This window comes from Cibotium barometz, chromosome 12 (genome assembly GCF_041138505.1).
Source record: "Cibotium barometz isolate CiBa-2024 chromosome 12, ASM4113850v1, whole genome shotgun sequence".
In the NCBI taxonomy this organism is placed as follows: Eukaryota; Viridiplantae; Streptophyta; class Polypodiopsida; order Cyatheales; family Cibotiaceae; genus Cibotium; species Cibotium barometz.
In genome coordinates, this window is record NC_141057.1 from 35,499,214 (window position 1) to 35,515,078 (window position 15,865).

A 15,865-nucleotide genomic window follows, 5' to 3' on the forward strand; every position below is an offset into this window, starting at 1 on the left:
CCTGGCAAATTCATTTGGATTGGAGTTAGGTCACACCCAGAGGCTAGGTGGATGAATTGGTCACAATGGTGCATTTGGCACTTCACCTCTTGCCAAGCTTATCTGAATCCATAACTTAATCTATGTTAGTATACAAACAATGTAACAATAATACCAACAATGAACCATAAGTAAAAGAGTGCCCTGCCTGTGTTGCTGCATGACCAACTTCTTCAACTTTTGGGGTTGCCTCAATTTTGCGTATGCTATCATCTAGAACCGCTTTCATTATATTCTAATGGGGAGGTATTAGAGTCATCCTCTTCTTGTAGTGATTTTCCTTTTACCTTTGTTGCATCTTTTTTTTTGGGGGCACTTTTTCATCATCATCATTATCATCCTCTTCATTCATCATCATCCTCTTCATCTTCATCATCCCCTTCATCTTTCATAAGATCTTTACCTTTTCCTTGAACATGTGATTTGTCACGTAGACTTCTAGGCTTCAAAATAGAATTCACCATTTGAAAAGATATAAGAAACAATATTTAAATTAAAGTGAAATATCTAATTGTATAGTTCATACCGTGGTTGATTTCTTTGCTTTATAAGCCTGAGTATACATCTCCTTCTCACTCTTGGGAAATTTGCCACTTGGAAAGTCAAGGAACAATGGACATCTCTTGTATATCTCTGCATCCCAAAGGTCTCAAAGTTGCTGCTATGTATACATAGTGTTTTCATGTTTTGGATTGCACCATTCTTTTAAGATTGCAGGCACATCTGCAATAGATATCTCCGTATGGCACTTAAAAATCCATCTACACATTATTACATCTATTCAATTTATAAATATAAGAATACAACCAAGTAGTAAGTACGCTTTATGGAATGTTACGCAACTGAACACAGTACGCTTGGTAGCCTTTACGAGACAGCAGGAAGCTACCACACCTTGTTTCTTTAGGAATTCCATTATTTCCTCGAACAGCTTTCCAAAATATACATTCTCTTAAGATCAGCGAGGTCATCAAGGAATGTATATGAAAAAATTACCTTGTACTTTTTTGATAATTCTACAAGGACGGTTACACCTGCGCTCCAATCTCATGCCATATGACTTCTCTTCGAAGACAATCCTTGAATAAACTTGCATTTGCTGCATTGCCATTGAAATTGTTATTCAAACAAATTAGAGTACTTTGTAAATATCAAGAAGATAGGAAAAGTAATTATTACATACTTTTAGGGATTTGTGAATCCTTTAGCCTCTACAAATCGCCATCAATCAAAATATCAAAAATTTGAGTTTTGTGGTCATTTGGCAATGAGCTAGGTACCAAGTTGTATAGTTTATCCTCTGCCAAACAATCCGGTTTCTTGTCCCAACAATTAACTTGCACTAGTCATCGGCAACACAACACCATAATTAAGTCGTCGGTATGTGCGTCGGTATGTGCTTCGATATGTGCGTCGGTATGTGCTTCGGTATGTGCCTTGGTATGGCCTTCGGAGAGAGTGTCGGTATATATATCGGGTATTACCGATGCAAATATCGACGTTATGGTTCAAACGCAGATACCGAGGTTCCCGATGACGGGGCTTTTTTAGACTCCATTTAATGACGACGGTATAAGCGCCGGTATTAGGCTATCATGTAGTAGTGTAAAAAAGTGTAGAGAAACACCCAACAGTTAAATTAGCTCCTCAATTTTATCTCCCATTCAAGATTCTCCGAAAGTGTAATGTTAATGGTTTCTATTTGGATATTCTATCCCATTAACGTATTCATAACTCTTTTCACATTAGTCTATTGAGACCATTTAGAGGCACTCTTCCCACATATCCAGTTTATGATGACCTTCCATCGCTCAAAGAAGATTTTGAGATCATAGAACTTGAAATTATTTTAGACGATGAGTAGAGAAAAGGAAATATTTATCACATTTATTTATGAACTTGAAATTATTTTAGACGATGAGTAGAGAAGAGGAAATATTTATCACATTTATTTAGTGAAGTATAAAGGCCACTCCATTGAAAAATCTCAATGGCTCCATGATCATGCCCTCCCTCTGCCTATCCATCCTTGAGTGCATCTTATATTTATCCTTGCCCATGATTATTTTAAATTTTGTGACAAGTGAGGATAGTTCCTTCTTAATCTCGGGGCATGTTATAAGGGGTAAATACAGAGAAAATAGTGTAGGATTTCTTACTCAAAGAAACCTTCCCCTTCTGTGCAGGATTTGTAAAATCACCACCAGCTACCTTGTAGCATGCCTCCACTTTCTTTCATCTTTATAAAATGCCATTCTCCATCTCTCTTCAAACTCTTGTGCAGACAAACTATCTACTAGTAGGGGGTCAATATCTCGGGTGGTTGGCGAGGTACTTATCCTATTATTCATGAATTGCAACATTAGTGGATAATATGCAAATGTTTATCATATATTGCAAGTGTCTAAAGATTGGATGTTCCGAAAGCTCGCAGGTTATACCAAGATGGGCGGCCCTCTTTTTTCTGTGTCGAGGCATGCTTGTCCATCCATGCCGTGTTCATATCTCTAGTGTGTTTCATAATTGTTTCTTTGTTTGCTAGCCCAAGAGCCTTGCCCTAATAAGGCACACTTTTTCCACAAAGGGAAGAAGAAACATAGCCCACTTCATTCATCCTACGGAAATAAAATTTAAGGTTATGATGAAAGATTGAAATATAGTAGGTTAAATATTCCTAATTCAAAGAGTCTTAAAACATATATTCTCTTACCTATTTAAGCGAGCGCTGTGAGAACCTCCCCCTCATTATCCTCATCGAATTCAATAAGGATAGCATCAACACAAGGATGTCTTGATGCGACATTCTTGAATGCTATAGTTAGATAGTGCAAATCTAATTAGTTCCGAAACCGCATTAAAAAAAGTAGGTAGTGTAAGTATACTCACATTTATTAATCTCCTCCATCCTTGCCACAACTCGATGATTGACATCCCACACATACAACATCTTGTTGCTCATGAATTCCCACTTTGTGCCTTTGATCATATTCTCAAACTTCTTGTTTTTCAATTGCCAGATGTTATCCCATGCAATAGAATCATCTTGAGTCACTTCTCTAATAGGATTATGGGATGAGGAGATGGAGCAAATGAACCTGCATCTATCGACAACATAGACATTCGTATAAAATTCCCTTTCTAGCTTCTTGTACATCTAAACTACACTGTTTGTATTATAGAGGGGTGGTTAGGTATAAGTTTGCACAAGGGAGTAGGTGGCAAAGGAGTGGATTCCACCTCCCACAATGCACGCACACACACACATTATGCTTGGTAATCCAAAAGATACCTTATGTAAGATGTGATAAAAAGTGGTTAACAATTACCTTCACTCTGTTTTAAGACTGTCTTGTAGGAGTTCTAATTGCAAGAGAGTTGCAGGAGTCACCATGAAATGCTCTTTATTCTCACCTTCTTTTTCAATTCCCTCATCCACCTCTCCTACTTCCTTAGTTTTTTAATGATTTTTAAAGAAGCACCTTTCTTCGACGAAGACTTAGCAACTTGACTTGGATTCCTTTCAGGAGGACTCCAATCATTATCTTTCTCTTGCACTTTCTTTCTCTTCTTGGTACTTGTCACTTCTTGGCTTTGTTGCCTGGTAGGTGTGCTCTTTACCGGTTTTGAACACTTTGGATGTGGGGTTTCCTTTGATGTGTTTATAACAATCTAAAGGCATCAACATATACAAGACAGATTTCTCTCAAAAAAATCACTAAAAAAGAGCATAATTGGAAAAGTGGAGAGATATAAAATAAGAATTACATAATCTCTGGCTGGCCACACAATGATGTATCCTTTGGTTTAATTTAACTTGTTGATATCACCATCTTTGAGGGAAAAAGGAAGAGAAACTTCTCCCACTTCAACATCTTCTATCGACATGCCAACATGACCATGCGGCAAATCAATTTCATGGATAGTATCCACCACGGTGGAGTCTACATGCAAAACGGTCCCAGTAGCTACCTTGGTATCACTAAACATCAAGGATACTTGTGTCCCTCTTTGGAATTGGGGAGATGCCATGAGGAGTAATACGAAAGGAGAATAAACAAGAAAGAAAGAGGCCTAAAAGATATAAGAAAGCAAAAGATAAAAATAGAGCAAAAAAGCAATGGATATAAATAGAGGGATAAATATAAATAGAGAAAAAAAGATTAAATTAAAAAAAATTAGGGTTTTGAAAGAAGAGAAAGAAGGAACAAACAAAGAAGAAGAGAAAAAATAATGAAAAAAAAGGTGGAGAGAAAAAGGCATAGAGAGAGAGGAAAAAAGAGAGTGAAGAAAGAGTTGGTGAGAGAGAGAAAGCTTAGGATTTAGAAAGGTAGAGAATCTCTGAGAGAGAGAGAGGACAAGGGTGTATGAGAGTGTTTTTAAATAAAGGGAAAGAGTTTTGCTTTTAAGGATAGGGAAAAGAAAAAAAATGTTTTGTTTTGGTGGGAAGGAAAAGAAAGCTATTTTGAAAAGAGAGAGCATGTTTTGTTTTGGGGGGGGGGAAAGGAAAGTGTTTTGTTTTGGAGGGAGGGAGAGAGCACTTTGTTTTTTTTTTTTTCGGGGGGGGGGGGGGGGGGGGAGCGCGTTTCACATCCACATATATTCACATCACATCTCATCCACATCCACATCACATTCACATCCACATCTCTTTTCAGCACATCACATCTCATCCACATCCACATCACTTTCACATCCACATCCCTTTACATTACATTCTTTCACATACACATCAAATTCCGCTCTGGGAAGGATAATGTGGTAGCAGATGCACTTAGCCGCAAATCTTTCTTAAGTGCAATTAGGATGCCAAATGATCCCATACTAGTCGAGGTGAAAGAAGTCTCATCTCATGATCCAGATTATCAGAGGATGGTGAAGTTAGTAGAAGAAGGGGGAAATTCAGAGAAAGAGAAGAATATAATCAAGGGATACTCCACTCATAAAGGAAGCCTCTACTTCAATCACAGGCTATGTATCCCTCAGGATCCTGCTTTAAGAAACTAATCCTCCATGAAGCTCATGATAGTTCCGCTGTAGGGCACCTAGGCTATGAGAAAAAATTAAATGCCGTAAGGAGGAGCTTTCATTTGGTAGGCCTGAAAACATTGAATGCCGTAAAGGAGGAGCTTTCATTCGGTACTTGAAGCAATGTCTCTCATGCCAAAGGATCAAATCTGAAAGAGTCAAGATGTTTGGGAAACTTCAACCCTCGGATATTCCCCAAATGAAGCGGGAGTACGACCCCTCAAGATGGTCCAATGCTCGATCCTCCCACCCCTCAGAGAGATGTCTATATGCTAGGGTGGGTTTATTCACCACACTAGCCTGGGCCCTCAGAACTAGACAGCATCATAATCACTCGCCTCAATCGGCGAACCTCATTCTCCCAATGGTATGAGGGATACCATGGGTCGATCCCAGACTTTGCTAACGATGCCGCTCAGCTACACAAGCACGGAAACATAGTTAACGTCGAAGCCAGGAGAAAAAAACAAATACTTGTACTCTTTCTCTTAAAAATAGCGGTTTCAATACAAACCATTAATTGCAAAATGCAACATCACTTCAAATAGCTTCATAGAATTTCTAACATTTTTTAATGGAAAAGATATGCATCTTCTTTCTTGATTTATTGATATTAATAACAAATAATAATTTAAAACTCCTTTTAAAAGATAATCAAGCTAACCTGGCCACAGCTCCCTTATGGGGCTTGCAAGGGGAGGGTTGGAGCAGCATTAGGAGCATCTTCTTTAATCTCATTGTTACGTGATATTTTGGCGTTTCCGAGATGGAGCCATCTTGAATACCCCCTTGTAGTGCTTGATGCTGCAATCGTGCTTCAGTCGGATCTGGATTCCGAGATCGTTTGCTCACACTATGAGCCAAAAACTATAGCGTGCGAACCTTCTCTAAGGTAGAAAACCTCTTGCTAAAGTCGACGCAAATGGGAGGGGGGATTTGTGAGATGTCCATAAGGAAAAAGAAAAAATGTTTTGCTGAGGGGTGAGGGCTGCTGCAAGTCTCTTCACACCCGCGGGGGTGGGGAGAAGAGGTAAGGACACTCTCTCCTCACAACAAGGATGGGCTGGCTGAAAATGGGCTTATCTGAGAGTAGGCAGATTAGGGGGTGCTGAGAGGACAACAGTAAGGGATGGCTGCAAGTACTGTAGCAAGTACAATATGTAGGCTCAGAAGGGTGGTACGGACTGGCGCTATGACCTTGTCCAGGGTATACTCTACGCAAAATAGGTGTTGGCCATGGAGTACCCCAGGGGTTTATATAGCTATGGGGTACGGGTGACTCTACGCAAAATAGGTACTGGCCATGGAGTACCCCAGGGGTTTATATAGCTACGAGGTACAGGTGTGGGCGCTGAGCAAAGTACGGTTGAAAGGACGGTGTATTGTCAGAGTGTGCCAATCAGTGGTTGTTGACATGGGCTCGGGGAAAGGTACGATGGCGGTGAACAGGCAAAGGAGTGGTACACATGTACCCTTTTAGTTGTTGGTCAGAGGTAACATGGATGTCCACATGGTGGTGCGTGTGGACCATACAGTGGGGCGGTCAGCTTTTGGTCCTTATGTGGCCATTGTATGGGTGCCCTAGTGAGTGTACGGTTCTTTTTTGGGGCGGGGTCTCCAAATTTAGGATACTGGCCTCGATTTGCATCATGTGAGACCGCTTGGGAGGGGTTTTTTTGGCAAAAATGTCCGGGATGTTCCCCTGGTCATTGGGGTGCAGACCGTTCGTCAATCGGATGCCAGATCGTGCATTTATTAACGTTTAAAGGTCGTCGTTTTTTAAACTAAAAATAGCTAAAATTTACGTATAAGCTTGATCTGTGTGTGTTTTGGATGTTGTAAAGTCCTATAATAAGATCAAATCACGCGTAAATTCTAAATTTGGACTCGAAATTTGAAGATTCTAAAGTAGAAATGGCTTGTTTAATAAAATCACTGATTTTTACACCATAAAAACTTATAAATTCATCTATTACATGGACATTTTTTTATTAATGAAGATGGGCATGTTACATCCTTCCCCCCTTAAAGAAATTGAGATGTCCTCATCTTGTCATGAATTGGGGATAGTCCTTTAAGAGTGTAGCTTCATCTTCCCAAGTTGCATCCTCTTCACGGTAATCTTTCCACTGTACTAAATGTTTTACAAGAGTTCTATAACGGACTTGCCTTTCTCTAGAATCTATGATCCTACTAGGCTGCAATTCAAGGACTCCTTGAGTAGGGATTACAACTTGGTCATCATCAAGAATATGATCGAGACTGGGTACATAAGGTTTTAACAAACTTACAACTTACATGAAATACATTGTGGATTGCATTGGCAAGTGTGTTGGAAGATCAAAATATCCACCTTAAACTTGGTATTATGTTCAATGTTGATCCTAGGTTGCTCATCACTTAAAATGATGGGGATATTGGATGTTTGAATTCCTTGGATTGATTATTAAAGGTGCTCGAATGGGGTTGGCTTGTCTAGATTTATCCCTTGTGGTGGGATAGTGACATGGATCGGGCCTATAAGGACGAAAGGGAGAGTGGGTTTATATTCAACTTTCCTTTCGCTCATGATTTTGGGTAGAGGGGCTGATTGACCCTTAGAGACCCTAGTGACACCAACCTCCCATGTACATAGATAACCTTCCACGGCTAGCCATTAGGAATTCTCTAGAGGGGGTGTTGGGACAATTAACATAGCCATCTTTGATTATGTAAAGTAACGTTAGAAATAACGTTAAATTTTTAAATTATGTTCCCTATATTAATCCTCTTGGTTAATGTGTTTTTTGCAACTTTCATTTTGGTAAACTATAAGGCACAAAGTAAATTTCACTTTTTAACGTTATTTGGTAAATTAATCTTGATCAAAAAAGTTATAAGGGCCAATGTTTAGGACATATCCAATTAAAACATGAGTTACACTCGTAAATTTTTTTAAATGAGTTAAAAATTCCAAAAATTATGGGAATATTTGAAAGATTTTAAATCTTTCTTGCTTCTAACTTTATCAAATTTATTATCAACACCATTATTATTCACATCGATGCATCTTCTTTTTCTAAACATATTGCTTGAATTTTATTAATAGCACATATTTTAATGATGAATAAAATCAACATCTTCTTATTCTAAGGAAATTTAAATATTAAATTCCTTCTATTTTTTGAAAGACATTTAACTCATGTACACTAGCAGGCCCTCCCCCTCCCCCCTTAAATCTTGAATTCTTAAACTACCTTTTTTGAAACCTAAATCACACAAAGCATCATAATTAAAGATTTGATTATGATGTGATACAATTGCCATGGTAGTTAGTTTTGGTTTTGAGCATAACTATTGCAATACAATGACATTTCACTGTCTCAATGTAGTCCATTTTGTATTATGATATCTATGATACTACCAAGTTGGTGGTGGCATGTCATTTTCGGCAATATTCAAAAAACTAAAGAACACATGTCTTTGACCTTGCATAAATTGTGCATTAGTCCATGGTAAGTAAATAAATTGATCAAATAAGATGTAAATCACGTCCACTTTTCCATCATGCCCAAGATTTTCAGCATCTTAGCAATGTTAATTTTTGAGTACTCTTTCTTAGTGCTATATGTTTCAATAGCTCTAGATGCAAAGAGCCACCCTTTTATGCATCTTTTAAAAATGGGTATTTAAAAAATAATGGTGATATTGATTATTATAGTTTAAGTGCATGGTGTTTCATTAAAAGGCATTAAGTGCATGTTAGGTCTAGCTTGAAGGAGTTATGTGTTAGGATATTGCTTGAATTTTTTTAATAGCACATATTTTAATGATGAATAAAATTAACATCTTCTTATTATAAGGACATTTAAACGTTAAATTCCTTTTGTTTTTTGAAAGACGTTTAACTCATGTACACCAGCAAGCCCTCCCCCTACTCCCTTAAATCTTGAATTCTTAAACTACCTTTTTGAAACCTTAAATCACACAAAGCATCATAATTAAAGATTTGATTATGATGTGATAAAATTGCCATGGTAGTTAGTTTACGTTTTGGGCATTACTGTTGCCATTAGAAAAGAAGAGATATGATGATATTCTTTATGTATATTTGAAGGAGAAAAAAATGAGATTAATAGGATAGAGGACATGTTTTTAAGCATCCACTTTTTCTTGAAAAGTAAAGATAGATATGCGTTAATAATACTTCATTGTCTAAATATAGTCCATTTTGTACTATGATATCTATAATACTATATGCCAAGTTAGTGGTGGCATGTTGTTTTTGGCAATATTCAAGGAACCAAAGAACACGTGTTTTTGACCTTGCATAAATTTGTGCATTAACCCATGGTAAGTAGGTAAATCGATCAAATAAGATGTAAATCAAGTCCACTTTTCCATCATGCCCAAGATTTCAACATCTTAGCAATGTCAATTTTTGAGTACTGTTTCTTAGTGATATATGTTTCAATAGCTCTAGATGCAAAGAGCCACCCTTTTATGCATCTTTTAAAAATGGGTATTTAAAAAAATAATGGTGATATTGATTATTGTTGTTTAAGTGCATGCTGTTTGGCATTGAGTACATGTTAGGTCTAGCTCGAAGGAGTAACTTGTTTAGTTTGGCTTGAATGAAAAGGAATTGACACCTTCAAATAGAGACACTAGTGCTTAACAAGGTATATTCTTGATTTTTTTTTCAAATAAGAGACATTAGTGCTTTAATAAGGTGCAAGTGTGACGTAATTTTTTCATATTCGATAATACCATTGGTTTAGGGCTATTATGGGATCAAGGGGCTGAATGTATGTGTCTTTTGTGAGATCAAAGAGGTTTAGTCTTAGAATAACAAAAAGGTTCATGTTTTCAAAACTCAAGTCACTCTTTAATGAAATGAAATCATCATTTAAGGGCATAAATATACTTGCTTATGCAACCAAAAATTGCAATGCAATCATCACTATAAAGCAAGAGATCTAGATTAGTGGAAGAAAAGGCCTCATTCATGTTATATAGTTTCCTTTGGATTGTGTGGAAAATGCAAGTGCTTATTGCACACCTTTTGAATTATGTATCACACCTCACTTAGACTACATTGTGAACAAAAGTATGACCATCTCATGATGATAGTTGAAAAATTAGTGCTCAATTTTATAAGGAGCTTTGTGTCATGTTCATGAAGCGGATAAAATCCCCATGCATATGCCTTTCTGATGACTTTGATAGGTGTGCAATTATCAAGACTATAGAGTGGGGGGGAAGGACAACAGCAAAGGCCACCATAGCACCGGTTCAACAACACATAGATGATCGAGTGGTGCAAAATAGATATTTGTTGGGTTGTCTTTGTAAAAAGGTAGGTTTGAGGGATTGTGTAAGAGAACCTTAAAAGAATACACACACACACACACACATATCTATATATGCCTTAAGGAGAATCCCCTTTTCTTCTCTAATCTTTATCCCTGGCCCCCTCCATTGTTTATGTCCCTCTCTCTCTCTCTCACACACACACACACACACACACACACACACACACACACACACTCTCTCTCTCTCTCTCTCTCTCTCCTTGCGCCGCGGTTGAGATGGTGGGGAGGGCACTAAAAGAGGTGGCAATGTGTGAGATGTGGGTGCAAGGTCAGCATCTTGCCTCGCAAGGAATAAGCAAGAATGGTAAGGGGGGGACACAATGGTAAGGGGGCGGGGAATCTAAAAACATTAATTAAACGCTTTTTTTTTGACGAATTTTAAAAGATTTTGACGAGACTTTTGTGTGGGGCCAGCCATCCCCCTGTGCATGCAAAAACTATTATATCTTCAAAAACTTCGCCCTCTTCGATCTCGCCAACAACTTGCAAGCTTTCCTATGGGCGATCTCAACAAGCATTCTGAGCAAATTCTAGGGTTTCTGAGAAGAATTTAGGGTTTCTTGATTCTTTCGAAATCAGTGTGCGTAGGGATTTTCTCAGATGAATCGGGACGAATTAGGGTTTCTCGGGCCAGAAAATTAGGGTCTCTGAGACAAAGCAACGCTTTTTTGGGGGAGAATTCGCGCGTTATTTTGATCATTTCCATTTTCTTAAGGCATAATCAGGTTGATCAAGCTCTTCAATAGTATGTGTGCTGGGTTTTCAAACATGGGCAGACATGAGCATCCCTGCTATGGAATCATGCCCAAATCCAAGCGGTCCAAATTGGAAGAGGACGACCAGGCAGGTTTTCTCTTTTTGTTTGCACATGTTGTTTCAATTGTAAAGCTAGCAAACAGAGCTTTGTTCTTCTCATCTCTTGTGTAAGCTGTGCATCAATCTGAGCTTGATCCTCAGGTGGGGCGTCGCAGTCGAACCCTAATGCCGGGGACATTATGCTTTGCTGGCCAAGAAACCATGGTGACATCATCAGATCATGGAGTACGCTCTGATTTAGAGGAGCGAAATGAGCATATGTTTGCAACCGCAGCTGATCAACCCAATCCTTTGTGTGAGCCCAGCCCTTCGGGCCCTTTGGGCTTGATGCTGAGAAAGAGCCCATCTTTAGTAGACCTTATTCAGAAACAGCTTGCTCAAAATGAGGAAACGGTTTCTCATTGCATGGATGAAGATTTAAATCTTGAAAATGGCAGTCTCGCACCAGATAAGGACAAACTGAAAGCTGCGAATTTTCCGGCATCGATGCTACAGATTGGGACATGGGAGGTATTGTATTTTTTCGAGCTGTTCTTGTCTTCATTTATACACATGGCACATGACATACTACTACAAACATAGATACATACATAGATAATGCATGGTTACACAGTATGTATATGCATCCGTACATAAACACATTCCGCATACATAGGTATATACTGTATGCATACATACATACATACATAATATATATGGATAGACACATTAATGTATGGAAAACATCGTCATCCCCTGGTTAAATATATACATGATGTATACATGGATAGATATATACAAAGAAAGATATATGTACACATAAGTGCTGGGTGCGTATTACATACATGCATGCATGCACGTATGTATGGACATACATACATAGAGAGAGAGAGAGAGGCTTTATCCTCTAGTTTCTCATTCATACACTAAGACCTTGGTCACTTCATTTGTGGGATGCATGCACGTATGTATGGACATACATACATAGAGAGAGAGAGAGGCTTTATCCTCTACCCAGACTAGATAAACTAAGACCTTGGTCGATACTGGGAGCCAGCACTTTTTCTGGACTACCAGTTTCCACAAATCTCCGAGACGTCTCATGCTCCTTGTGTTTCATCTTAACGAGGTGGTTCCATATTGTCCTTCTAGTAGTCCTCATGCTGGTTTGGGGGGGGGGGGGGGGGTGAGGGGTGCTCTAGTAGCATAAAATTTTGATCATTGATTTCTATTACTTGGAGAAGTTTTCTTTCATGCTTGCCTGCAGCGTAATTCTCGATATGATGGTGATCTGGTAGCCAAATGCTATTATGCCAAACGAAAGCTTGTGTGGGAACTGCTGGATAGTGGACTTAAGAGCAAGATGGAAGTCCAGTGGTCAGACATTTCAGCTTTGAAAGCAGTATTTCCAGAGGGTCAGCCTGCTATGCTAGACATAGAGGTAAATAATAAATTATTCTTGGGTGCCATTTTAGCCGTTAGTTGATCTTTTTAACAAAAAGAAGTAAAGGTGCTCTTCTGCTGCAGCTGTCTAGGCCTCCACTTTTCTTTGGCGAGATAAGCCCCCAACCTCGCAAGCACACATTGTGGCATTCCACAACAGATTTCACTGATGGTCAGGCTACTATGTGCAGGTCAGGTGATTCTTGGCTATGAAAAAGGAGCTCACAATTTCCTCTCCCTACACCCACCTCACACATGTGCACACACACACACACACGCAAACATGACACCCAGATGTTCCACTCCTGTGAGGACCCTTGCATGTGCATGTACACGCTTGAGGCATGTGCACACACGCGCACACATGGACACACATACGCTCACACATACATACACATACACACGCAAATGTACACACGCATGACACCTAGACATTTCACTTGTGATAGGACTGCATGCACACATGCATGGGTGTGCAGATATTTCAATGGAATGGATAAACATGTCAGAATTCACTTTCTGTGTTTTAGGATTATCAACACAAAATGACACTTTTAGGATTAAAGAAGGCGATAGTTTTTGAACACTTCTGACCAGATAATTGGCACTAACTTGAACTTACAGGTTCTTGAAATCTCATGCTTGTCTGCTGTATGATATGGTGTTGAATGATTTTTGTAATTTTGGCAGGCATCATTCTGTACAGTTTCCAGCAGGCGTACTTAATCGCCATTTTGAGAAGATCTTGAAGTGTGATGTTCGTCTGAAGGTTTTGAGCGAGCAAACCAACAGTGTAACCAACTCGTGCTTTTTCGAGACTAAAAGCATGCACATCAATAGCAGGCAGCACATGTTGCATTCTGAATCTGCCCCCTCTAAGCATGCCGCCCTTCTGCCTCTGGCACTGAAAGGCTTTAAGAATGACATTCTACAGCATGCAGCAGCAATCAACAGCATCGAAAGTCATCTCGTAGTTGAGGGGCAACAACATCACCCTATACATACAGCGCTTGTATATAGCGCTGTTCAGGGCATGAATCATGAGCCCTTGCATCATGCAGTGTCTGTAAGCAGTGATAGTCCATGCAATTCAGGGATTTCTGAGCCGCTGGGAGGTTCTGGAATTCAGGGGTCTCAGCCACAGCACAGTTCTGCAGTTCAGGGGTCTCAGCCGCAGCGAGGTTCTGGAATGCAGTTTTCAGTTGTTGCTTCTCCTAGCTCAGGTACGAAGCTTGTGTGTGCGCGTGTGTGTGTGAGTGCAAGTGCGAGTGCATGCCTGTTTGCAGTGCGTGTGTATTTATAAATATATGTATGCATATATCTATGTATGTAGTATGTATGTGCCGCTTGCCCTTGGATACATTTTTCCACAGACTAAACAAATTTTTTTCTTTTTTCATGTCAGTGAATGATGTGAGGGGCTCGGATGAAAGCAGCAGTAGTAGCGAAACAACGGAAGAGGCACAGCCCCAAATACTTGATGAACGTATGCATTTTCATGTATCGCACGGGAATTCTAGGCATGTAGCAGCACTTATGGCTGGCCCTTTAAGGCCGGCTAAGGACTGGGTTGCCTTCATGCCACAAAATATCGCCACTGCATGTGAGGTGGACAATACAGATTTCCTTTTAACAATCCAAGCGTACGAACAGCAAGCACTTAATAGGTTGTCATTGGATCTACTTGGGGAACCTATTTCTTCCACTGGCCAACACTTGTATGTTTTGGGCCAAGAAAATGCGGTGAATTGACAAACACAGACTATCTCCTCATGTTCTTATGTAAATGCCTGCAAAGACCTACTTCACAAGCTTGATAGGAGCATGGAGCATGGAGAATCCCCATCATGAGTTTTTGTTTGCTGAGGACTCAAAATCGTGTTCAAAGAGGGGGGAGAGAGATCGAAATGAAAGGTACTACACATCGCGTATGCGTAAATTTGGTATATTTGCTTCGGATTGCTTCTTTACCACAATTCTTAGATCCAGCACCGTAAGGTCAAATGTTCAACCTATAAGTTTTTGTGCGCGCATGTGCATGCCTGCCACATTCCTACCTAATATTTGGAGATCATTTTGATCCTTATCAAATTAGGCTGTATGCATGCATTCCCTTGGGCTCAGAATCTTTGTGGTATACTAGTTTATTTGCATTGAGGTATCCAATCCTCTTTTATTTTATTTTAGTTTTTTAACCTTTTTTTTTGGATAAGGCTGGAATATATTAGAAAGGAAAAAGTACATTAAGCTTTTTAACTGAAGAAGCTTAACTTCTATGCTAAACACTGAGGACTAGAAAACCAGAGAAAACTTCATTCTTGATCAATGTCTTTTGCAGCCTTGGTCAATATTTTGCCTACTCCTCAGCTCAACTCAGGGATATCAATTTGCTTCTTATTTGAGCTATCAATTTGCTAACCTTATCGACATTTGCAGCTTATGATTGGCTCTTCAATCTTGTGACTGCCATTTAATTGACACTTGATGGGGGTGATTCGACAAATTTTAGGCTGAAAATATGTGTATAATATGTTATCATTTATTATGAGATTTACATGGCTCTTTTAATCCATAAAAAATTAGAATTAAAAACAGCTTTACGTCAAATGCAGATTTGACTTACACTTATACTTATTTTCCAAATACAGATTTGACTTACACTTTTACTTATTTTTCAAGAAACAAAAATTTAAAATATAAACAAACAATTTACAAAAGCTAAAAATTCATATCATTATTTTAAGATGGGGAATACTATAACCACTCCACAATCTCAAGGATGTGGGAGGAAATACATTGCTTGCATGTAATATACTTTTCACATCTTTTCCTAACCTTCTTATCATTTAGCTTGAAATAGAAGTTGGTAAGGAGATTATTTAACATCAATTATATCTCTTGTTTAAGGAAGACAAGAGGCGAATTACTTTCTACATTGGATGTGATTGTGTTGTGATCCTTTGAAACAATCACATCCATCATACTAGAGTATGTGGGATTCCATAAATCTTGATCATTTTCTAACACAAACAGTCAATTAGGTGATAGCATTATCTCATCTTATCGAAAGGACATTGTGAGACGTGATCACGATCATAATTATCAGTCATGCCTCGTGATTGGACGTCATGATCTTGTTTCGCATTAAACGTCGTGATTCCATTTTGTGTTCACGATTATGATTTCCAATTGTTAAAAATCAATTTAGA

The 15,865-nt window shown here is 38.8% G+C and overlaps 1 protein-coding gene across 1 annotated transcript; it reads left to right on the forward strand.

Moving 5' to 3' along the window:
* The first annotated feature begins 10,886 nt into the window (after positions 1-10,886).
* LOC147633353 (uncharacterized) lies at positions 10,887-14,765 on the forward strand. The gene is made up of 6 exons (XM_086806418.1): positions 10,887-11,261; positions 11,376-11,744; positions 12,481-12,654; positions 12,741-12,847; positions 13,347-13,879; positions 14,062-14,765. The coding sequence occupies exons 1-6, from the start codon at positions 11,166-11,168 to the stop codon at positions 14,406-14,408; spliced, it is 1,626 nt and encodes a 541-aa protein (XP_086662544.1). The 5' UTR covers positions 10,887-11,165; the 3' UTR covers positions 14,409-14,765.
* The last annotated feature ends 1,100 nt before the right edge of the window (positions 14,766-15,865 follow it).

Excerpts from the sequence above, each read along its gene's own strand:
- LOC147633353 (XM_086806418.1), top strand. The coding sequence starts at position 11,166 with ATGTGTGCTGGGTTTTCAAACATGGGCAGACATGAGCATCCCTGCTAT. Across the intron at positions 11,262-11,375 it reads AATTGGAAGAGGACGACCAG|GTGGGGCGTCGCAGTCGAAC; the intron begins GCAGGTTTTCTC and ends CTTGATCCTCAG. Across the intron at positions 13,880-14,061 it reads TGTTGCTTCTCCTAGCTCAG|TGAATGATGTGAGGGGCTCG; the intron begins GTACGAAGCTTG and ends TTTTCATGTCAG.